Here is a 22,250-nt window from a genome sequence, read left to right as displayed (position 1 = left end):
AGCCGGCCGCGCCCACTTCGCGCGAGAGGTTCGCGCCTGCCCGGGAAGGTTCTCAGAGGCGGAAGTGGGGTAGCGGAAGCGGCGTTGCCATGGAGTCAGCGGAGGACTGGCTGGTGGAATCCTTGCGCTTGTAAATCCTGTGGGCCTGGGACGTGGGACCCGGGCCTGCAGCTGGCCGCGCGGGGGGACGGGTGCGGGCTGGAGCGCGTGAAGAACCCTGGGGTGGGCGGGTGGGGGGGGAGCCGACACCGAGGACTCCGCCTGGAAGTCGGCTCCCGCGTCTAGGAAGCGGCACCCGCCTATGTGCGCCGTTGTGTGGGGTACTAGGAAGCGCAGTGCTTGCGGAGGAGAATTAATCACACGAGCCACCAATTATTTTGCGCCAGCCGGAGTGGATCTCTGAACAGATTATCTGTCTCTCTGCTTCCTCACATCAACCTTGGGAAGGAAGTCTGGGTACTCTGGGAATCCCATGTTATAGATGAGGACCGAGGCTCAGGGATATTGTGACTGGCCTGGGCCCAGTCACACGGGGGTTAAAATGTGCAACAAGACCTGCTCCCAGGTCTGCCTCACTCCAGAGCCTGGGTCCCTTACCCACCGGATCACACCGCCCTCTCAGAGTTCTTGAACAGCTGTAGAGGGGGCGCCTGGGTGGCGCAGTCGGTTAAGCGTCCGACTTCAGCCAGGTCACGATCTCGCGGTCCGGGAGTTCGAGCCCCGCGTCAGGCTCTGGGCTGATGGCTCGGAGCCTGGAGCCTGTTTCTGATTCTGTGTCTCCCCCTCTCTCTGCCCCTCCCCCGTTCATGCTCTGTCTCTCTGTGTCCCAAAAAAAATAAATAAACGTTGAAAAAAAAATTAAAAAAAAAAAAAACAGCTGTAGAGTGGTGCGCATCATGTGACATTGTGTCTTTATCATGCAGGTACCAAGATTTCCATGCATTCGACCTTTCCGAAGCCACACGAGTCCTTGAGTGGATTGATGACAAAGGTGATGTGCCCTACCTGGCCCTGAAGGAGATGGAATCTTCCTTCTCAGGCTGGGACTCTGAAGCTCAGCCCAGAGGGACCCAACCCACACTTATGGGAATCTGAGGCCTCTTCTTGGTCTCGTAGCAATGTTCACACTCCGTCAGCGCTTATATTCCTCTTATTAAGGTCTAAGTCTCTTCCATTCCCTAGTACAAGGCTGCATACCAATGGCAGAGGAATTTGTCTTTGCTTTGGGGGATTTGCCGGAATTTCTAGATCCCAGCCATGGTCCAGAATCTTCCCAGCAGTTTGTCACAGCTCCTTCTTCTTTTTCCAGGAGTCTGTGTTGCTGGCTATGAAAGCCTGAAAAAAAATGAGATTCTTCATCTGTTATTACCTCTCAGACTTTCTGTAAAAGAAAACCAGGTAACTAGAAATATAAATGCTGAGCATGTGTGTCTCCTTTTGTTAAACCTTTAGGGAGTTCCTGTTGTCTACTAGGTATTGCCCTGGACACCAGAAAGAGAGAGGGACAAACACTGGTCCTCCCCTTCTAGTCTAATAGAGGGAGGCAAGTACCCACAGAGAGGAGTGCTACAGTATGTCTGAAATTTACGGGGGCTCCCAGAGGAAGAGGGCAGTTTAATGTCATCAAAAAGAGATCCAGGGGCACCTGGGTGGCTCAGTCAGTTGGCAGTGTGACTTCGGCTCGGGTCATGATCTCACAGTTCGTGGGTTTGGGCCCCACATCGGGCTTTGCACTGACAGCATGGAGCCTGCTTCCAATTCTGTCTCCCACTCTCCCTGCCCCTCCCCTGCTCACACATTCAAAAATAAACATGAAAAAAAAATTTCTTTTTTTTTTAAATAGATCTAGGGAGCCATTAGGGTATAGAGGGTGGTGGAAGCCCTTAGAATGGTTGAGATCACCTAGGATGACTGTAGTGTCTCAGGAATAAAAGCAGAAGATGTCCAAAGATAAAACTTCAGGGAATACACGTAAGGAACGGTTAGAGGAAGACGAACCCACAACACCTACTCAGAAGGAATAATAGTCTTCGAAGTAGGAGGGGTGTCAGAAAAGGTCAGTGTTTCAGAAGCGAAGAGAAGAGAACATGTGAAGAAGAAAAGAGGTGGTAGCTGCCCAGGGTTGCTGTGGAATCTCTCAGACCCATCTCATAGGGCAGCCTGACCTTTGTTTCCCTGGGGGGAAGCTTCCTGCCTAGTGCTCTCGATGCCCCCCCCCCCCATCCCCACCACTCAAGCTTCAGCCAGGAGCTCGCTCACCCATCCTGAGCCTTGATGAGAGGCCTTATTTACCTCCTACCTCACCCCTGGCTTCTTTTGCTTGTGGCCACCTCCCTTCCCTCTGCTTCGGGTTGCTCACGTGGAGATAGTGGAGATAGTGGCGTCTGGTGGCCGAGAGCATGAACTTTGGTCAGACAGACTTGGGTGCAGATTCACAGCGTAATCCCTGTGTGACCTTAGAAAAGTTGCTCAAGTGCCCTGTGCCCAAGTGTTGTCATTTTCGAATCGGAGTGATTACAAGAACCTACGTGACGGGGTGGTTGTAAGAATTCAATGTGATGATGTAGAAAAAGCACTAAACACAGTGCCTGACACAGCGAACACTGGACAATTGGTGGCTGTTGCATTTTTATCGTTAGAAGAACCGGGGCGCCTGGGTGGCTCTGGTGGCTAAGGTGCCCCACTGGCTCAGGTCACGATCTCACGGTTTGTGGGTCTGAGCCCTGAGTTGGACTGCCAGCACAGAGCCTGCTTGGGATTCTCTCTCTCTTTATCTCTCTTTCTCTCTCTCTGTTCCCCCCCCCACCCAGAGTTCGTCTGAAACGTTCCTTGGGAAAGCAGGCTCTCTGACCAGCCACCCCTTTGCATTTCAGGGCTTATTCCCAGAAAGAGATTTCAGGGTACGCCACGGAGGATTTTCAGACACGTCTGTCTTTGATCTGAAGCACGTGCTGGACACAAGGTATGGTCAGCTCCGTGACCCAGCCCTTCCATTTGGGATGGAGCGGCTAGAAACGTCCGGGGCGTCCTGCCTCTTGATCGCCACCTCTGCCCCTACCCTCTCAGCACACAGGCGCGCCCACACATCCGGATTCACAATATTAAAAAACCATCGTTCGGGTAGCTTCATGTCCCTCGCAGACCTGGGGACGAATGTTCCCCACAGACCACCAGAGCTATTCCAGGGAGTGCAGTTTGTCAAAGAGCTGGTGCTGGGTACGGGGACTGATAGCCCCAGTCGGCGGGGGCGGAGAGTCTCTGGGTCAGGGCTGCGTGTTCTGGCTCCATGCTGGTGACCTGTGAGGACCCACCAGGCCACGTAGAAGCCTGGGCTCAGTCCCGTGACTCCCGTGAGCTCTGGGGCTGTCCCTCATCTGTTACATGGGGGTGACTGGTCTTGATGACCCCTTCCTGCAGGAAGCTCTCCCAGTGTGGGGAATGTAGGGATCCCAAGCTGAGGGTGCGTGTGGGGGGTGGGGAGGTAGGCGGGGTTGCGCCCCACCGTCTGGACTGATACTTCCTATCTGGTTTGAATAGGTTGCTGGTAACCAGTGGTCTTCCAGGTTGTCACCTGCATGTGTGGCAGGTGGCAGAGGACAGTGGTGAGTGAATTTGACGTGGTGGGGGCTGGGCTGATAACTCCTACACCCCTGCCCCCAGTGTAAGCCAGTTAAGAAGAGCCTCAGGGGAGCCTGGGCGGTTCAGTCGGTTGAGCACCCAACTTCAGCCCATGATCTCACAGTTCGTGAGTTTGAGCCCCGCGTCAGGCTCTGTGCTGACAGCGCGCCTCAGGTCCTCCATCCGCCTCTCTCTGCCCCTGCCCCGCTTGCGTTCTATCAAAAATAAATAAACGCTAAAAAAGAAAAAAAGCATTCTCGGAGCCAGGCGGGAATGAAAATGCAGTATCTACTTGGTCATGGGCAAAGATGCATTAGCTACCAGAGTCCGGCTTACAGCTCCCAAATGGAGCTTCCTGTAGCTCACTCCAGGAACTGAGTTTGCCAACCCAGTCGTGAGCAGAGCACCCAGTGAAGCGGCGCCTCTCCCCCCGGCAGGGGCGGCTGCGAGGGCAGGGCTGGGGCCGCTCAGGGGAGCTCGCCTCTTGCAGGAGGTGGCGGCGGGGCAAAGAGGTCCCCTTTCTTCGTGGCCATGGAAACTTAAGGAGCGAGCAGGAGGCGAGGCGGGGCTGACCAGTCTCCCTCTTAGGTCACTCTGCTCCCTGGCGGGAACAGGAAAAGGAGCTGCAAGTGCTGATCCCGTTCCCTCACGCGGAATAGGGCTCCTTCCGGCAGTGGGTCTGCGGGTTCCCATCCGGGAGGCGCCAAGAGCTTGCAGCCCTGATCCAGCCCCTTCCATCCTCCCGCCGTCGGCCAGAATGGAGACGAGCCTCGGGGGCTCAGGACCACTGTTGGAACCGGCCCTTTGCTTGTGTGACCCTCTGTCCCCGGTCCCCACGCCGCCTCGCTTAGACGCTTCCCAGAAACTGGCTGGCAGCTGTTGGCTTCTCCCCAAGTTTCACTGGTACAGAACGGCCGCTCTTGTGCTCATTTGCTTTTCGAAGTCGCTGACTCAGAGGGCTTTTCCCTCGTTGTTTGTCACTTGTCACTTGTCTAATGTTGTAGCTGCCAGTTTGTATCGTTTCCTTGTACCTATGATGATTTTTTTACAATTTTATTGAAATTCACACATTGTAAGTGGACGGTTCTGTGATTTGTAGTACATTTAAGAGCTGTGCAGCCATCGTTATAAATCAGTTTTAGGACATTTTCATAACCCCAGTAACATCTCTTGTGCCGTTTACTGCTAATCCCCATGCCCACACCTGCCCCAGGCAACCACTAACCTACTTCCTGTCTCTATAGTTGGTTCGCCTTTTCTGAACATGTCCTGTCAGTGGAATCGTACGGTATGCAGTCTGTTGTATGTGGCCTCTTTCGCTTCGCACGGTGCCTTGAGGTCTTCTGTGTCACACCTGGTGGCACCTGGTGCCCCAGACACTGTCAGGACGAACGGCAGTGATACATTGTGAATCAGTGGTTCCTTTTTGTGGCCGATTAGTATTCCACTGCGTGGATCTATTCTATTGGGCCAGCCTTCACCAGTTGATGGATCTGATTTTTGGCTATTATGAAGAATGCCGCCAAGAACATTCATCTACGGGTCGCCGTGTGGACATAAGTTTTCATTTCCCTTGGATAGACAGCAGTGGAATTGCTGGGCCAGGTGGTAAATTTGTTTGATTTTTTAAAGAAACTTCCAAAGTGTTTTCCAAAATGGCTTCATTGTTTACATTCCCCTCAACAGTGTGTGAGGGTTTCTATTTTTCCATGTCCTCATTAACATTTGTTTTTGTCTTTTTTGTTAAAGCCATCCTATTGAGCGTGAAATTGTTTCTGCTTGTGGCTTTCATTTACATATTTTTAATGACTAATATTGAACATCTTTTCATGGGCTTATCAGCCATTCATATATCTTCTTTGGTGAAATGCCTATTCAGATCTTCATGAGACAGTTTTGTTTTTTCCCCCACCCCCAGCAGGCTGAGATGGCATGCTGTCCCAGGCCCTTTGATGTTTTGGTTTCACTGTACGTTTAATAGATACTTGCTCAAATTAACCAATAATCTGTACAAGGTGACAGTAATATTAATAAGTGTATTATACTCCAGGCACTGTACCAAGTACTTTCCATGCATGATATCATTATATTCTCAGAAGTCTGAGAACAGAGTCTGTCCCAGAGAAGCTAACTTGTTGAAAGTTACAAAGATAGTAACACGACCTGGTCATGGGTCTAGTCTAACTTCAGGGTCTGCTCAGAACCATGTCAGGGTCTAAGTATAGTTAGATGATAATAATTGATCTCAGTACAGGTGTACGGGCTCTGAAAAAAAGTGGTAGGGTACTTACTGAGCAGCAATGTGGTCCTTGCCTCCATTTTGCTTTGAGCTGGTTCCTGGAGGCAGATTTGTCAATGAAAGGGAACATTTACGGGGGTACCAGCTGCCTCAGTTTGTGGAGTCTGTGACTCTTGATCTTGGGGTGATGAGTTTGAGCCCCACGTTGAGCGTAGAGATCACTTTGAAAAAAAGAAAGAAAGAAAGGGGCACCTGGGTGGCTCAGTCGGTTAAGCGTCCAACTCTTGGTTTCAGCTCAGGTCATGATCTCACGGTTTATGAGTTTGAGCCCCATGTCAAGCTCTGCGCTGGCAGCACGGAGCCTGCTTGGGATTCTCTGTCTCCCTCTCTCTCTCTCTGCCCCTATCACATCTCTCACTCTCAGAATAAACTTTTTAAAGGGGAGCAGTTATGATAATTACTGTTACTATTATTTGTAGCAGTAGCTAACATCTCCTCATTCAGTCAACAGTTCCTCTTTGTGCTCTTTGGATGTGTCCAGCTGGGGATACAACAGCAAAGCAAAAACATAGATGCTTCTTCTTTTCTTGGTGCTCATATTTGGTCACATATTTTGCCCAGTTTTTGATTTACCTTTTTGTCTTCATTGAGTTGTAAGAGTCCTCTGTACATCCCACATACAAATTATTCGCCCAGTACGTGTTTTGCTAATATTTTCGCCCAGTCTGTAGCTTGTTTTTTCACGTTCTTTTTTTAAAAAAAAAATTTTTTTTTCAACGTTTATTTATTTTTGGGACAGAGAGAGAAAGAGCATGAATGGGGGAGGGGCAGAGAGAGAGGGAGACACAGAATCGGAAACAGGCTCCAGGCTCTGAGCCATCAGCCCAGAGCCCGACGCGGGGCTCGAACTCCCGGACCGCGAGATCGTGACCTGGTTGAAGTCGGACGCTTAACCGACTGCGCCACCCAGGCGCCCCTGTTTTTTCACGTTCTTAAGAGTGTTTTGAAGCATAAGAGGTCTACATTTTAATGAGGTCCAGTTTGTCAGTGTTTTCTCTTAAGGACTGTACTCTTAGGGTCCTATTTAGGAAATCTTTACCTCACCCACAGATCGTCCCCTCTGCTTTGTTTTATTTTTCTCCCAGAGTTTGTTTTAGCACCGGCATTTAAGCCTGCGATCTCTTTAGTGTTCCCTTTTGTGTATGGCTTGAAGTAACAGTCGAAGTTCATCTTTTTGCGTGGAAATATCCAGTTGTCTCTTCCCTGTTTGTCAAAAAGCCTCACCTTTCTCCGCTGATTTGTCTTGATGCCTTTGTTGAAGTTGCCTAACCATAAATACGAGGATTTATTTCTGGACTCTCAGTTCTGTTCCACTGATCTTTCTGTCTGTCCATAATTATGCCAGTAACTTTTAGTTGTTTCTTTATCTTTGCCTAAAAATAGGCCATGTGGGGTGGCAGTTGTTTAGAGATGAGTGGGAGAGGAGTCTCACCGTGTGGAGGCGCCTGTTTGGTACCAGGTGCCAAATAGGACCTAAAGCCCCAGGCCCAGGAGAGCTACTGGCCGAAGGGGGCTTGCTTTGACATTCATGTGGGAATGGGAAATCAGATCAAGACCTACCTTGCCCTAGATATTAGAGCAGAATATTCCAGAGCCTAGGGAAGATTGGCCAGCTGTTTGCCTAGAAGCCTAAAAGCGTAGCATTACCTAGGTGAATGTTCCAAGGTCCAGGTTTTGACCCACAGCTTTGTTGTCTCAAAAACTTGATATTGTTGCCACGTCCTAAACTAATCTGTTTATAGAGGCAGACGTACTCAGCAGACTCAAAAGACTGCCATGAGTATCCCTAAACGTGGAATATTCCAGGTCCTTCTTCTTTGCCTATAGAAGATGGAATGTAATCAAAGACTGCGTGCTAAATGAAACCGTAACAAGAGGAATCAGCTGAGAAGTTTCCAGATTGTGTTTTTGCACGTTGTCTTAGGCAGAAAGTGTAAAACTTGAGAAGGCTCTGCTGGCCAGGCCTCACTGCCGTCCATGCCCCTGGTGAGCGCCCGAGGCCTCTTCTTTCACTAGGGCTGGGGAAACCATTGAGCTGGATGAATACATTTCGAAAGGTCTCAGCTGAATTTCACCTGCTGTATCCACTCTGAAGTTCAATATTCAGTCTGGCGTGGCCCCTCCTGCCCTGGACAGACCCCAGTGTTTTCTTGGTTCCCGTGGCTGGACAGCCCCCTCTCAGGGACACCACCGTCCTTTAGATCACCGTTCATCCATTTGCTCAGTGTTGCAGGTGAGGGCGCCATTCTGACTCCTTAGGAGTGTGCCTACCTCTGCTCTGACCTACTCTGTGTTGGGTTAATCCTCAGCCACAGCCTTCTTTTATTGCCAAGTTCTTGGAGGTGCCTCACTGTGTCTTTTGCTTTGATTTTCTAGTCATTTCTCTTTTCCGTTTGGGGCTGGTTTGCTAAATGTGTGGATTCCCTGGAGGAGAGCATTTTACCACTGACTAGAGAGAGAGGAGGAGGAGGAGGCCTGCACTTCTTTCTGAAAAGCTATAAAGTGATTCTCCAGTCAGGAGGCTCCGAAGCCTTGTTTCCCACCCCATCTTTGAAACAGGTCTCTGACGGCTCTCCCGTGGCCGCCTCCTCTCCCCCATCAGAGGACAGATCACATCTGAGCAGCAGGTCCTGGGGAATCTGTTCCAGGCTCCTCAGAGGGTGTGGAAAGGGCAGAGGGGCTCACACGTGGCCCAGGAGAGTCAGGCAGGCTCTCCTGGGGCTGGTTTGAATCCCAGCCCCATCGGTGCTCCCCAGAGACCAACGCTGGTCCTGAGGCTCAGCTGTTGTGTCTGCTCCGAGCCTGCGTAGCTCCTGTGGAAGGAGCGATTACGTTCAATAAGTCTGCGGCAAGGCCACCCGGAGCCCGTGGGCTTGAGGAGCAACACGCAAGGGCCGTCTGCATTCTAGCCCGGCCCGGACACGGCCGTGCACCCCTGGGATGGGAACGCTCTCAGGGGGACTTGCTGCCATGTGCTCGCTTGACAAGCCATGTCAGCGTTCCTTCTTACCCGTTCCTTCCTCATGCTGGCTTTTACCTAGGCTGCGGAATTTAAAGAATAGATAGGTCTCCGTTTTCTTCAGAGAATCCGGAGACCAAATAATGAGCCTGTCTTGGAGCAAGAAAACATAAAGTGGAAAATCTGCGTCCCCCATTAAGTAGTGTGTGCAGCAAACTCATTGTTCTCAGCCGAGTCCAAAATGGCTGCCATTAAGAGAAGCAGCGACCGTAGCAGGTGGCGGTGAGAACCAAGCAGGCTGAGACAAACACAACTGAAATTTCCTTCAACTTGAGGTCCGGCGACTCTTCTGTTCACAACGTCGTGGGCCTTCCCGCCCCGTTTATGTCTGAAGACGACATCCGTGTTGTAACCATTACTTTTGGGCTTCAGCAGATCGCTGGAGGTCGTGGAACGTGCGTCTGAAGAAATACTATTAGTTCGTGACCTCTGTACCATTATTTTCCCCTACGATGTAAATGACATCATGAGGGTGCTCTCTGCTTTCTTCTGTCTTTATTTGTTCTTTGCAAAACTATAAAAAGCCCCAACTGCTCTTGGGGTTCTGAGGTGGCTACTATGGTTCATTATCTCCCCTCTGCAGAACCGTGTGTAGGACAAATTGGAAAGAGATGAAAGCACTTGTGACTATTTCAGAAATGGGAGTGGAACACAGTGCTCGTGTCTCACATCCTCCCTTGCCACCTGTCAGCTCCCTTTCTCTTCCTTGACCTCCTAAAGGCACGAGGGAAGACTGCTGGCCGGCCCTCACTTTGTGAGGTCTGGAGACTTCCTCACCGTCCCGGGCTTCAGCCTCTCCTCCTTTCCCCCCAGACGTCATTCAGGCTGTCAGCACCATTGCCGTGCAGGAGGAGGAGGGGAGTCTCTGGCCTAGGGTGGCCGTCTTCTCTTCGATGGCCCCCGGAGTCCTGCACGGGGCGAGGCTCCGCGGTCTGAAGGTTGTGGATCTGGAAACTCAGAAGACCACGTACTCCTCAGGTACCACAGTAGCTCGGCCCTCGCCGGCCTCTCCTGGCGGCCCCCCTCAGCCGCGTGTGCCAGGTGCTGGGGAGACCAGGTGGAGGCGAGGCGGGCCCTGGCCTCGAGGGGCTCCCGCACCGGGGCTGGAGGAGGCAGGCCCGGTACCGGCACCGACCCAGCTGGGCGGAGCGTGGCGAGGTGCCTGGGGCCAGAGGGAAGCTTCCGGAGGAAGGGGCCCGGGCCCGGCCGGACTCCTGTGACTCCAGCAGCTTTTCTGTGTCGCCGTGTGTCTTTCAGGGGTCGGCGACAGTGAGGAGCTGAGCAGCCTGCAGGTCCTGGACGCAGACACCTTTGCCTTCTGCTGTGCCTCGGGCCGGCTGGGGCTCGTTGACATCCGCCAGAAGTGGGCGCCGTCAGAGAATGCCGGCCCCGGCCCCGGGGCCGCTGCAAGGAGGTGGTGTGCTGAAGTTGGGGGCCGACGCCGGGGCCCTGGGCCCAGCATTGCCAGCCTTGGCTCAGACGGGCAGCTCTGTCTCCTCGATCCCCGGGATCTCTGCCACCCTGTGAGCTCGGGGCGGTGCCCCGTGTCCGCACCGAGCCCCACCCCAGAGCTGCTGCGGGTGACCTGGGCTCCAGGCCTGGACGACTGCCTGGCCATTTCAGGTACCGCCGGGCATCCTTTTGTGTCTGTTACTTGATCCCTCTCTTCCAGAGGACTGTATGGTGCTCAGGAAGGAGCCCGCAGCCCCGTAATACATCTGGCCCGGAGCTGAAAGTTTGAGGTCAGCTTTCCAGGTGCTTCTGTGGCAGGCCCTTCCCCATTCTGGCTACTAAACTTCCACATCAGTAGCAGGTCTTTCCTACCTGGGCGGGAGCTCGGAGCCGACGTTGGCCGAGAGGCCTGCAGAGAACGAGGCAGCAAGGTGGCCCCGGGACGGCTCCAGAAAGAGCTGAGGGTATGGCAGAGTGCTTCCCAGCCTGCTTGCTTTTCGAATGATAGCAGGCCACCGGGTCCGTAGGCTCCTGGGTCTGGCCTGGCAGTTTCTAGCCGAATAAGGGTGTTAATGAGCATCTCTAAAAGCCAGTGGGAAGGATCCATTGAAGGGAGAGGTTGAGAGAATAGTCGAGAGATTAAGAAAAGATCGTTGATAATGGCAGGATTCAGAAAGAGCACAAGGAAAGAACCGAGCTTGGTGGAGGAATTGGCTTTTTGGTAGCAAGAAGACAGTGGGCTGGAGTGGGTGTGGGTAGAGCTAAGTCATGGGGGACAGGAGGGTGCTTCTCTCTAAAGCCTTCCGTATCCCTACCAAGCAGGAGGCAAGGCCATCTGCTGAGAGGGTTCACATGTGGCAGGACTGGAATTGGAGGCAAGACTCAAAAGACTCTGAGGCCTCAGTTCCCTGGTTCCCCAGGGAATAAGAGTACCGATTTCATACAGTTCTGAGGATTAAAAGAATTCATGTCGAGGATTGGCCTCACACCTGGCACATAATAGATGAACAACAGAAATACACCATCACATGCCCTGTGGAGCCGACATTGAGGGCAGAGGATATGTGCCCTTCGGTTGGCTTCAGGCATCTTTTCTTTTTTTAAAGTCATTTCCACTCAGTGTGGGACTCAGAGTCATGACCTTGAGATCGAAGAGTTGGATGCCATACCGACTGAGCCAGCCAGGCGCCCCTGGCCTTAAGCATCTTGTTATTTGACTTTTCATCCTATAGCCTGTTTTAGTACCACAGAGAAAACTATAAAATTACTTTAGGGGTGGGGCGCCTGGGTGGCTCAGTAGGTTAAGCAGCCGGCCCTTGGTTTCTGCTCAGGTCAGATCTCATGGTTCGTGAGTTCGAGCCCCACATTGGAGTCAGCACTGACCGTGTGGAGCCTGCTTGGGATTCTCTCTCTCCCCCTCTCTCTCTGCCCCTCCCACACACTCACGTTCTAAATAAATAAACAAACAAACAAACAAAAACTTTAAAAATTACTTTAGGGGTGCCTGGCTGATTGAGTCAGTAGAGCATGCGACTCTTGATCGCAGAGTCGTGAGTTCAAGCCCCACGTTGGGCATAGAGATAACTTTTTTCAAAAAAATGAAAAATTACCTTAGAGTTTCAGTGTCAATCCTCTCTTTTCTTGTTCTTCCTCAGGTTTTGATGGGACAGTCCAGGTCTATGATGCCACATCTTGGGACGGAACGGGGGGCCAAGTAGAACCTGTCTTCACTCACAGAGGTCACATCTTCCTGGGAGACAATCAGACAGATACTGCGCCTCTGGTCACTACCCACACCTGGCACCCCCACAAGCCGAGGACCTTGTTATCGGCAGCAAGCGACGCCTCTCTGCACGTGTGGGACTGGGTGGACCACCGTGCGGGCTGCTGACTCCAGCCTCTCCCTGCCCAGGCCTCTAGGAAGAGAAGGAGCTACCGGAAAGCCAAGGTACTGCCTTAGGACTCAAGTGACCACAGGTCCCTGTTCCCAGCCCAGGGGCCTTGGGCTAGTTAACCAGCTTCTCTTAGCCCCAGTTTTAGTGATAACCGCCTCCCAGGGTTGTTGGGAAAGTTAGAAGTAATGTATTAAAAAATAATCCGTAAGATGCGTGGTGCAATAAACGCTTGGCAGCGACCGTTTCCCCTCACCCCACCCCCCGTGTAGAACGGCAGTGTTTCCTCCCTGTCTGTATTCACAGTATCAGAGTGAGAACCAAAACAACAGCGAATGTTGTAAACCAGTTTTGTGAACTTTTTTACAGAACTCAAAATGTATATGGGCCAGTAAACATGGAAAAAAAAAAAAAGAGTCAACCCCAGGGGCGCCTGGGTGGCTCAGTAGGTTGGGCGTCAGGTCAATGATCAGGTCACGATCTCACGGTTCATGGGTTTGAGCCCCATGTTGGACTCTGTACCGACAGCTCAGAGCCTGGAGCCTGCTTCGGATTCTGTGTGTCTCCTCTCTCTGCCCCCCCCCCCCCTGCTTGCACTCTTTCTCCCAAAAATAAATAAAACATTTAAAAAATTTAAAAAAAATGGGAGGCAAATAGTTCTCAGGGTGCTGAGAGCCAGGGTGGGGAGACAGGCCTTGTCCCCGGTACCCCCTGCGGCCCCCGAGTTCGGGCAGAGGCTGGGACCCCACCCCCACCCCCCGGTCCGCCGTGGAACACAGCCTTCACCAGGGTGGCACCTTGCCAGACCAGCCCCCGCCCTCCCAGAGGAGTAGGCCCAAGGGACGTTTCTTTTTGGCAGTCCGGTCTGTAGCAGATATTAAAGTGCCTCTGCATCCCCATCACATATAATTTCCCACTTGTTAAAGAATGTTCAGCCATTTGGGTTTTGAAATTAGTTGATTACTAGTCACTGTTTGGACTCTGAGTTCTTAGAAAATAGCTTTATTGACATGTAATTCACACACCGTAGGTACAGTTCACACACCATACAATTCACCCATTGAAAGTATATGACTCAGTGGTTTGGTATATTGTCAATTCCTAAAGATTGTGGGGAGCATCTGGGTGGCTCAGTTAAGCATATGACTTCGGCTCGGGTCATGATGTCACGGTTCGTGAGTTCAAGCCCCACGTTGGGTAAGCTTGAGCCCTGCTTCGGGTGAGCCTCCTCCTTCTCCCTCAGTCCGCTTCTCCTCTCTGCCCCTTGCTCACTTGGGCGCTGTCGCGCGCGCGCGCTCTCTCTCTCTCTCTCTCTCTCTCTCTCTCAAAAAAGAAAAAGGAGAAATGATTGTGGTAAAATACATATAACAATCTGCGGTCTTTTTGAGTTTGAAGCATACAATTGCACAGAATGAAGTACACCCACGGCATTGCACAAGCATCACCGCATCCAATTCCAGAACTTTCATCACCCCGAACAAACGGTGACCATCACGGCTCTGGTTTTCTGGCTGTGGGGAGGGCATACTTGTATTCCTCAGCTCGGGCCGCCGTAACAGAACCCCACAGACTGGGGGGCTCGAGCAGCAGAAACTCAGTACTCACAGTCTGGAGGCTGGACGTCCAAGATCCGGGTGGCGGCAACTTTCATCGTGAGGCCTCTTCTCTTGGCTTGTGGGAGCCACCATCTCTGTGTGCTCACATGGCCTCTTTGTGTCCCTGCAGAGAGGGCTCTGGTCTCTTTCCTCTTGGAAGGACAAGAGTCCTTCAGTCCTTTCAGATTAGGGCCCCGACATTATGACCTCATTTAACTTTATTTACCTCTCCTGTTTTTTTCATGTTTATTATTTATTTTTGAGACAGCATGCACACAGGAGGGGCAGAGAGGGAGAGAAAGAATCCCAAGCAGGCTCTGCACTGTCAGCCCAGAGCCCCACGTGGGGCTCGATCTCACAAACCTTGAGATCATGACCCGAGTCAAAACCAGGGGTCACGTGCTCACCTGGGTGGCTCAGTCGGTTAAGCGTCCGACTTCGGCTCAGGTCGTGATCTTGCGGTCCGTGAGTTCAAGCCCCGCGTCAGGCTCTGTGCTGACTGCTCGGAGCCTGGAGCCTGTTTCCGATTCTGTGTCTCCCTCTCTCTCTGACCCTCCCCCATTCATGCTCTGTCTCTCTCTGTCTCAAAAATAAATAAACGTTAAAAAAAAAAAAAAATTTAAAAAAATAAATAAATAAAGGCTTCATCTCCAAATACAGTCACATTGGTGGTTAGGATTGCAACGTAGAAATTTGGGTGGAGGGCACAATTCAATTCATAGCACTTAGGAATTATTTTGAAGTGAGAAAAACCTAATTTTCAAATGAAATGTTTTGTTTTTGTTTTGTTTTTTTTTTCAGTTTAACAGTGAAGTCGAGGGAACATTACATTTTGGAGTTTAAAATACAGTTTCAAGATGTGATCATTTTTACCATTTTGTGAAGTCTTCTACTCCTTTCCCCCACGCCCCCTCGAGAGCTGATTCTGTTCTCTTCTCAGCCCTGTTCAGTTATGTCACATCAGTAGTTTGAAAATGGCCAAAATGGAAATATTTAACCCCACAGAAATTGGCAAATACTGCAGCATACCACTGTCTAACCTATGTTATGTCACCAAGTAAAAGCAGAAATGAGTTATTTTAGAAAATAGTAGAGTTAATGCATGAATTGAGAAGCTGTTTTGCTGAAAAATCCTGATAAAATGCATATCATTCATCGTCCAGCCAGAGAGCCAAACACACCGAGTACTTCAGTCGTGGGGATTTAGTTACGAGGCATCTGAAAGCAACTGCGAGGGAAGGTGGGGCCCGTGACGTGAGCCACAGCAGGAAGTTACACGGAGGGTTACAGAGGGGTGGGGGGGACGGGTGACCAGAGCTGAACAGTCGGGCCTCCCAGTGGGGAGGGGAGCGCAGTACTCCTGCTGGCGGGGGCTGGAGCCACGGGGCAGGAGCGGGGACCGCCGAGGCGACCACGGGAGAGCGCAGGAAGTACAGACAGGCCGAGTCCCCTGGCTCCTCTCCTTCCGCCGCCCAGCATCCTGCCCGTGCCCAGGACCAGAGGACCAGATGTGACAGGAGCTCGTCCGTAGGGGAGCGCAGAGGGGCAGCCAGCAGGAGTCTGCACCTGCAGCATAAAACAGAGGGGACGGAACCAGGATGGGTCTGAAGACGGAAGGCTGGCATCACATCGAAACCTCTATGAATTAAGCAAGAAAAAGGAAAAAAATAGGACAAAGACTGTAAAAGAATACTGTGTACAATTACATGTTAATTTGAAAATCTCAAGATTTTCAAGATTAATTTTCTTTTTTTATGTTTATGTTTTGAGAGAGCATAAGTGGGGGAGGGGCATACAGAGGGGGAAAGAGGACCCAACGTGGGCTCCATGCTAACAGCGGTGAGCCCGATGTGGGGCTCGAACTCACAAATCATGAGATCATGACCTGAGCCGAAGTCAGACTCTCGACCGACTGAGCCACCCAGGTGCCCCGATACTGTTAATTTTCTTAAAAACATAGATATTTATAAACTACTAGTTTAGTAGAAAATTTGAAATTACCCAATACTCAAGAAGAAAAAACTGGGATGCCCAGGTGGCTCAGTTGGTTAAGTGTCCAACTCTTGATCTTGGCGTAGGTCATGGTCTCACGGCTCATGAGATCAAGCCCCACATAGGACTCTACGCTGACAGCACGGAGCCTGCTTGGGATTCTCTCTGTCCCTTTCCCACTCTGTCTTTCTCTCTCTCAATAAATAATTTTTTTTTAAGTTTAAGTAAACATTTAAGAAATAAAATGTTTAAAAAAAAATCACTTCAAGGAGTAGCACCAAAAAGAATGTTGGTGCTATTTTGTGGGTACGTTTTTTTAAACTATATATTTTTTTTAATATTTATTTCTGAGAGAGTGAGCATGAGTGGGAGAGGGGCAGAGAGAGAGGGAGAGAGAATCCGAAGCCAGCTCCAGGCTCCAACCTGTCAGCACAGAGCCTGACGCGGGGCTCAAACCCGTGGACCATGAGATCATGACCTGAGCTGAAGTCCGAGGCTTAACTGACTAAGCCACCCAGGCGCCCCCATTATTTTAAACTTCTAAAGAACAGCAAGTTCCCATGCCATAGAGACAGTTTCATTCAAAAACAAAAAACTGGAGAACTAGCCGATTCCTCTTATGAAGGTGCTATAATCATATGATACCATATATAATCGTATAATACCAACACATGGCCCAGAAACCGGGTGTGCTCACAGACATGCGCACACACAGACACCCTTGCTCAAGCTCAGTCATTAACACTAGATGGTGGCCCTCAACACTAACACTGTCAGCCCCAGCATGCCTTCCGTGAGTACCCCTTTTCTGCCCTGAAATAAAATTTTACAGGGAAAATGGATTACTTACAATTTCAGACCCAGTGTGAATACAAAAGAATATGTGTTTCAATACATAAATGTTCATATGTGTGTAAAATCATCGAGAACAGGACCGCTCCAAGTACGGACCAGTACAGGTGTGTGCCGTATCTGTGACTCACGCACCAAGAAGTTGAGGACGTGACTCTTCGGAACTGGCGAAAACCTCCTTGGAAAGTTCTGAACAAAAGAATGTGCCATTTTCCCTAATTTATTTTTTAAGTTTATTTTGAGAGAGAGGGAGTGCGCACGTACAGGGGAGGAACAGAGAGGGAGGGAGGGAGGGAGAGGGAGAGACAGAGACAGAGACAGAGACAGAGACAGAGACAGAGAGAAAGAATCCCGAGCAGGCTCCGCGCTGTCAACGCGACGCAGGGCTCGATCCCGCGAGCCGCGAGATCATGATCTGAGCTGCAATCAAGAGTCAGACGCTTAACCAACCGAGCCACCCAGGTGCCCCTATTTCCCCTCGTTTTCTATAGGAGTCAAGTTTCCGGGAAATTCGGATCTATTAAAACCGTGCAAAGCTGTCCTCCCGTAGATGTAAAAAGTTAGGGTCTAGGCGCACATAAAAAAGGCTCCCCTCCATCACTGGTTCTCCAACTTTCACACATGTCAGAAGCACCTAGAGACCTGGTTCAGGTTGCTGGGCTCCGCTCCTGGAGTTTGTGACCAGTAAGAGTACCAGCCAGGGTTTAGTGAGAGAGGCAGGCCAGCTGGGGCTACTTCACACGCACGCGCACGCAGACCTGACCTTACGGACCTGGGGGAGCTGGGCCTGGGGCCCGCGGGTAGGCAGCTGGGAAGGGAAGGTGGGTGTAGGAGGGCAGAGCCGGGACCACCTGGAGCGGGTCAGTTTGACAACGTAGGTCTCCTGCGGGAGGAGCTGGCACCCTTCACCACGGAGCTAAGCCCACCCGTGGCTGAGGAGTGGGGGACACTGGAGACAGAGCGGCCGCATGCAGACAGGCGCCAGGGTGAGCTGCAAAGGCACCGGCCCCACGGCCCAGGCATCAAAGCAAAATGGCAGCCGCTTAACTTCCTCCAGGTCTCATCCCACAGTGACCCTTGTGGCTCGCTCTACCTGGAAACGTACAGGGAAGGGAATTCTGGGGGGATGTGGTTCTACCTGGCCGAGTTACCACATTATAAAGCCACCTCAAGTTTGGGGGTGCGGCTGGAGAATTTGCACTTCTAGGAGGTTCCCAGGTGATGCCCTTGCTGCACGTATGTGAGCCACCGCGAGTCTCTGCACGTCCAGCAGCACATGCGTTGGTCAGGACTGTCTCAACAATCGCATTTCGTCTGCATGGCCCCGGCCACCAAATGCCAGTTGAGCTTCCGATTTGTGGGACAACTACACGTCCTCACGTCCGGTTTCCAGAATGCTCCTGTGGGAACCTACACAGTCCCTGGGAAGGAACTCCTGGGGTTCTCTCGGCAATTCTAGGAAGATGCCCGAGAGAATCCCTAGAGGGACCTGCAGATACCCAGTCATTTCACACTGACATCAGCACAGGACCCACTCCAGCTCTGGTCAAGGAGAGCGGAGATTCAGCAGCACGGAAGGGAGAGAATGTTCGGGAACTGTCTTGGCCTCATAAAAATTCAAGAACTAAGAGAAAGACTAAGCAGCAAAACGGAGAGAAACAAAGAAATACAGCAAATGGCACTGCAGCGAAGGTGAGTAATTCAGTTCGGGACCGCTGTGGCTCCTGCGTGAGGCTGGGTCTCGGGGGAACAAGGATGCGAGTCTGTGGAAGGAACCCTGGCCCGGAGCATGGACACCTGTGCAGAGAAGAGCAGGGGCGAGAAGGAAACCGCAGCCTGAGACAGATGGACAGGGAGGGCAAGGAAAGGGAGACAGAGACAGGGCACGGTAAGGTTTGCGTGAAGGCAGGAGGCATGAACGGTCCCTCCCGTGTGTCGTTGCCGTGACCGGTTATTATGAACGGGTCCGGTCAGCGGGGCTCGCAGGTGCCCGCAGCTGTGGGAGGTGGAGGTGACGCCACAGGTTCCGGTCCTCTCCACCGCGTTTACTGAGCATCGAACCGCGCTGGCCGCTGGGATAGGAGATACAGAGATGTGCCAACCTGGCCCCGCTGGCGGGGGACTTGAAGGACCCACGTGTAGGGGGAAGCAGTCGTGTGTTCTGAGGGCACAGAGGGCCGAGTATCCACCCCTGCTTGGTGAGAGACCAGGTGTGATCAGGAAAGAGGATATTTGAGTTGTATCCTTCCTTCAGGCCAAGGAGACGGTGGGGTGTTCCAGGCCGAGGGAACCACGTGGGAAGAGACAGAAGTGAGAAAAGCCACAGGCCCAGCCTGGGAGGCAAAGCAAGTTGGAAATACGACTGAGAAAATGGGCTGTGGCCAGTCAGTAACGGCCCCGCGTGCCAGGCCGGAGAGCTGAGCCCGGAGGCTTTTGAGTGAGCAGATCCGGGCGGGGACTACGCGGCTGTCTGGACGAGGGACGTAGGCCTCCTCCAGGCCAGGAGAGCAAGGATGTGTGACAGATGCCCACCTGTGCGGCAGCCCGTCTTTATATGCTCATTCATCGTTTGTGATACGTCTCCTCTGGGAAGTATAACCAGTCAGCGGGCGGTTTAGGTTTCCTCTGCCCAGCACCACCCCGTGGACTCGGGCAGAGTGGGCGCCAGGAGGGAAGCCAGACACGAAGGACGAATGTGTGAATCTGCTTAACATGAGGGACCTGACAGGCCAATTCACGGGGACAGAAAGTAGAACTGTGGTTGCCAGGGCCTGGGGGGAGGGGAAATGGGGAGTTGGCAGTGAACGGATATACTTTGAGTTTGGGCTGATGAAAAAGTTTTGGTCTTGGATGGTGGTGATCATTGCACAGAAATGCAAATGTCTTTGATGCCCTGAATTGTACCCTTAAACATGGGAAAATGGTAAATTTAATGTTGTGTATGTTCTACTACAGTTTTTTTTTTTCAACTTGAGTTTTAAAAATTAATTTATTTTATTTTTTGAGAGAGAGAGAGGGCACAAGTGAGCAAGGGGCAGAGAGACAGAGAGAATCCCAGAACGGGCAGAGGGAAAGAGAGAGAAAAGTGGGGCTCACCCAAAGCGGGGCTCGAACTCACCCAATGCAGGGCTTGAACTCATGAACTGTGAGATCGCGACCTGAGCCGAAGTCAGGTGCTTGCCACCCAGGTGCCCCCCCCAAAAGGTTTTTTGAATGTTTATTTATTTTGAGAAAGAGACACAGAGCACGAGTAGGGGAGGGGCAGAGAGGGAGGGAGACAGAGAATCCGAAGCAGCCTCCAGGCTATCAACGCAGAGCCCAACGTGGGGCTCGAGCCCAGGAACCATGAGATCGTGACCTGATCTGAAATAAGAGTTGGACACTTAACTGACTGAGCCAGCCAGGCACCCCTGTTTTACCACAGTTTTCAAATGTGGGTGCCAGGGCCCAGTGCTTTAGAGGGCCCAGCCCCATCCAGCCCTCCTCTAGCTGTGTCCTTCTCCGTGGCCGGGAAGTCCGCATGGCCAAGGCAGTGCGCCCACAGATCCCACGTTCCTCCTCCAGGCCATCTTCCGGGAACCCGGGACCCAGAACGTCCTGTCTGAATGGCCTCTTGTCCATTCCATCCTCTCACGGACAGGCTAGGCAGTCGGCGTGTGCACTCTGGGCCTGAGAGGTGGCCAGAGCAGCTGCTGGCGGGAGCACGGACAGAGAGGAGCACGGACAGAGCCCACATGCACAGAGCGGGGCACCTGAACACTTGCAGGGGAGGCCTCACAGCGCAGAGCGGGCGGGGCAGGGACGGCTCCTCCCACACCGCCAGGTTCCATCCTGGGCCTTGCAGGAGTCCGCAGTTCTTTCTTTTTTTCTTTTTTAACATATTTATTTTTTGGGAGAGCACAAGTGGGGAGGGGCAGAGACAGGGGGCAGAGGATCTGAAGCAGGCTTTGCGCTGACAGGCTGACAGCAGCGAGCCTGATATGGGGCTTGAACTCCCAAACTGGGAGATCATGACCTGAGCCAAAGTCAGGCCCTCAACCAACCGAGCTACCCAGGTGCCCCAGGAGTCCCCGGTTCTAAATTCGAAGCCTGGCTTCATCGCCTCACAGCCTCCAGGATGGCTAGAATCGAAAAGACAGAACAGGGATGCCTGGCTGGCTCCGTCGGTAGAGCATGCAACTCTTGAGCTCGGGGTTGTGAGTTCGAGCCCCACGTTTGGGTCTAGAGATTACTTAAAAATAAAATCTTAAAAAAAAAAATAAAGAACCAACTATACCCAGTTTGGGGGGAGGATGTGGAGCAATGAGAACCCTCATATACTGCCAGTGTCACTGTAAAACGGTGCAGCCTCTTTGGAAAGTAAGTCTCGCAATTTCTCCAAAGGTTGAACATCGAGTTACTAGAGGACCCGGCGATTCCACTCCTAATTGGAAACGCGTCCACACAAAACGTGAAAACGTGCACATGAATGTTCACGGCAACATGATTCCCAACAGCCAAAGGTGCAACGAGCCAATGTCCACCCGCTGACGCAGGGCTAACAAAACCTGGGCTGTATCCAGACGACGGGACGCTTCCAGGCTGGACAGGGGAGTGAAGCACTCACACCTGGTCCACGTGGATGAGCCCGGAAAACACGAAGCTGAGGGAAAGAAGCCAGTCACAAAAGGCCACTTTTTGTAGGATTCCATTTATGTGAAATGTTCACGCAGGCAAATCCGCAGAGACAGAAAGTGGATGAGTGGCTGCGAGCGGACGTGGGGCGGAGGGACGGGGGGCGACTGCTAATGGATACGGGCTTTCCTGGGGTGATGAACATGTTCTAAAATTAGATAGTGGTGACACTTGCAGAATTTTCTGAATATCCTGAAAACAGCTGCATTTTAAACTTAAAAAAAACCCACACACAAATCTGATGTTCCACGTCATACTGAAGTATACTTGTTGAGGGGAGACGCTAAGAATATCAGTCTGTTAGCTTGACTTGGAACCCTCAATATTTAGACGACTGTCACGGCCTGTACTCTGGCCAGTGTCTCACAATGTCAGGGTCCGGCCCCGGGGCTGAGCTACAGTTATGTGTTTTAAATGATGGTAGGGTGTTTGGGGCATCGGACCAAACCTGACCCAGGGTCAGGAGTTCTGCAGGTGAGAACACAGGGCACAGAGAGGGGATGTGGCCTGGACAGGAGGGCGGTCATTAGTTAAAGGGACCAGCTGTCCGGAGCGGTTTTGGGAGACCGGGTCCCGCCGCTACTTCCCGCAGGTTTTGCCCCCCACCCCCGTGGGCCTTCAGCACATCAGCATCTCACAGGCCTGACAGAGACGCTGTCCTTGCTAAGGGGCCGTGGCAGGGACTCTCAAGAGTCATTCTGGGCACACACAATCGTTCCCTTACGTGCTGACGTTACAGCCCAACCCCCACAGAAGCCGTGGCTCCCAGGAGTGCGCATCTGGGGACTGATACGACAGGATCATCGAGACCCCCCCCTGTGGCGGAGGCAGACAGATCAGGGCCGCAGTCCCAGCTC

General features: G+C 52.0%; 1 protein-coding gene across 3 annotated transcripts; it reads left to right on the top strand.

The window, feature by feature from the left end:
* The first annotated feature begins 38 nt into the window (after positions 1 to 38).
* Positions 39 to 15,602, top strand: WDR73 (WD repeat domain 73). Of its 3 annotated transcripts, XR_006963425.1 has the most exons (9): positions 39 to 130; positions 924 to 991; positions 1,310 to 1,398; positions 2,874 to 2,962; positions 3,538 to 3,602; positions 9,750 to 9,914; positions 10,194 to 10,559; positions 12,044 to 12,336; positions 14,677 to 15,602. XR_006963425.1 is itself a non-coding variant. In XM_047086741.1 (8 exons), exons 1-8 carry the CDS (start codon positions 90 to 92, stop codon positions 12,277 to 12,279), a joined length of 1,119 nt encoding a protein of 372 aa, XP_046942697.1. In that variant the 5' UTR covers positions 39 to 89; the 3' UTR covers positions 12,280 to 12,748. The 3 variants fall into 3 exon arrangements, 2 of the variants coding, with proteins under 2 accessions (XP_046942697.1, XP_046942698.1); XM_047086741.1 differs by lacking the exon at positions 14,677 to 15,602 and having other exon boundaries at positions 12,044 to 12,748; XM_047086742.1 differs by lacking the exons at positions 39 to 130; positions 1,310 to 1,398; positions 14,677 to 15,602 and having other exon boundaries at positions 819 to 991; positions 12,044 to 12,748.
* The last annotated feature ends 6,648 nt before the right edge of the window (positions 15,603 to 22,250 follow it).

Source organism: Lynx rufus, unplaced genomic scaffold (assembly GCF_022079265.1).
Source record: "Lynx rufus isolate CCGP_SWC_20201006 ecotype Redwood Valley unplaced genomic scaffold, mLynRuf1.p SCAF_21, whole genome shotgun sequence".
NCBI lineage: Eukaryota > Metazoa > Chordata > Mammalia > Carnivora > Felidae > Lynx > Lynx rufus.
This window is presented reverse-complemented; position numbering and strand designations above follow the sequence as displayed.

What these genes read in the sequence shown, in the direction of transcription:
- WDR73 (XM_047086741.1), top strand. Translation starts at nt 90, where the DNA reads ATGGAGTCAGCGGAGGACTGGCTGGTGGAATCCTTGCGCTT. An exon ending in TTTCTGTAAAAGAAAACCAG is followed by an intron (nt 1,399 to 2,873) that starts GTAACTAGAAAT and finishes TTTGCATTTCAG; the next exon opens with GGCTTATTCCCAGAAAGAGA. An exon ending in GCAGGTGGCAGAGGACAGTG is followed by an intron (nt 3,603 to 9,749) that starts GTGAGTGAATTT and finishes CTTTCCCCCCAG; the next exon opens with ACGTCATTCAGGCTGTCAGC.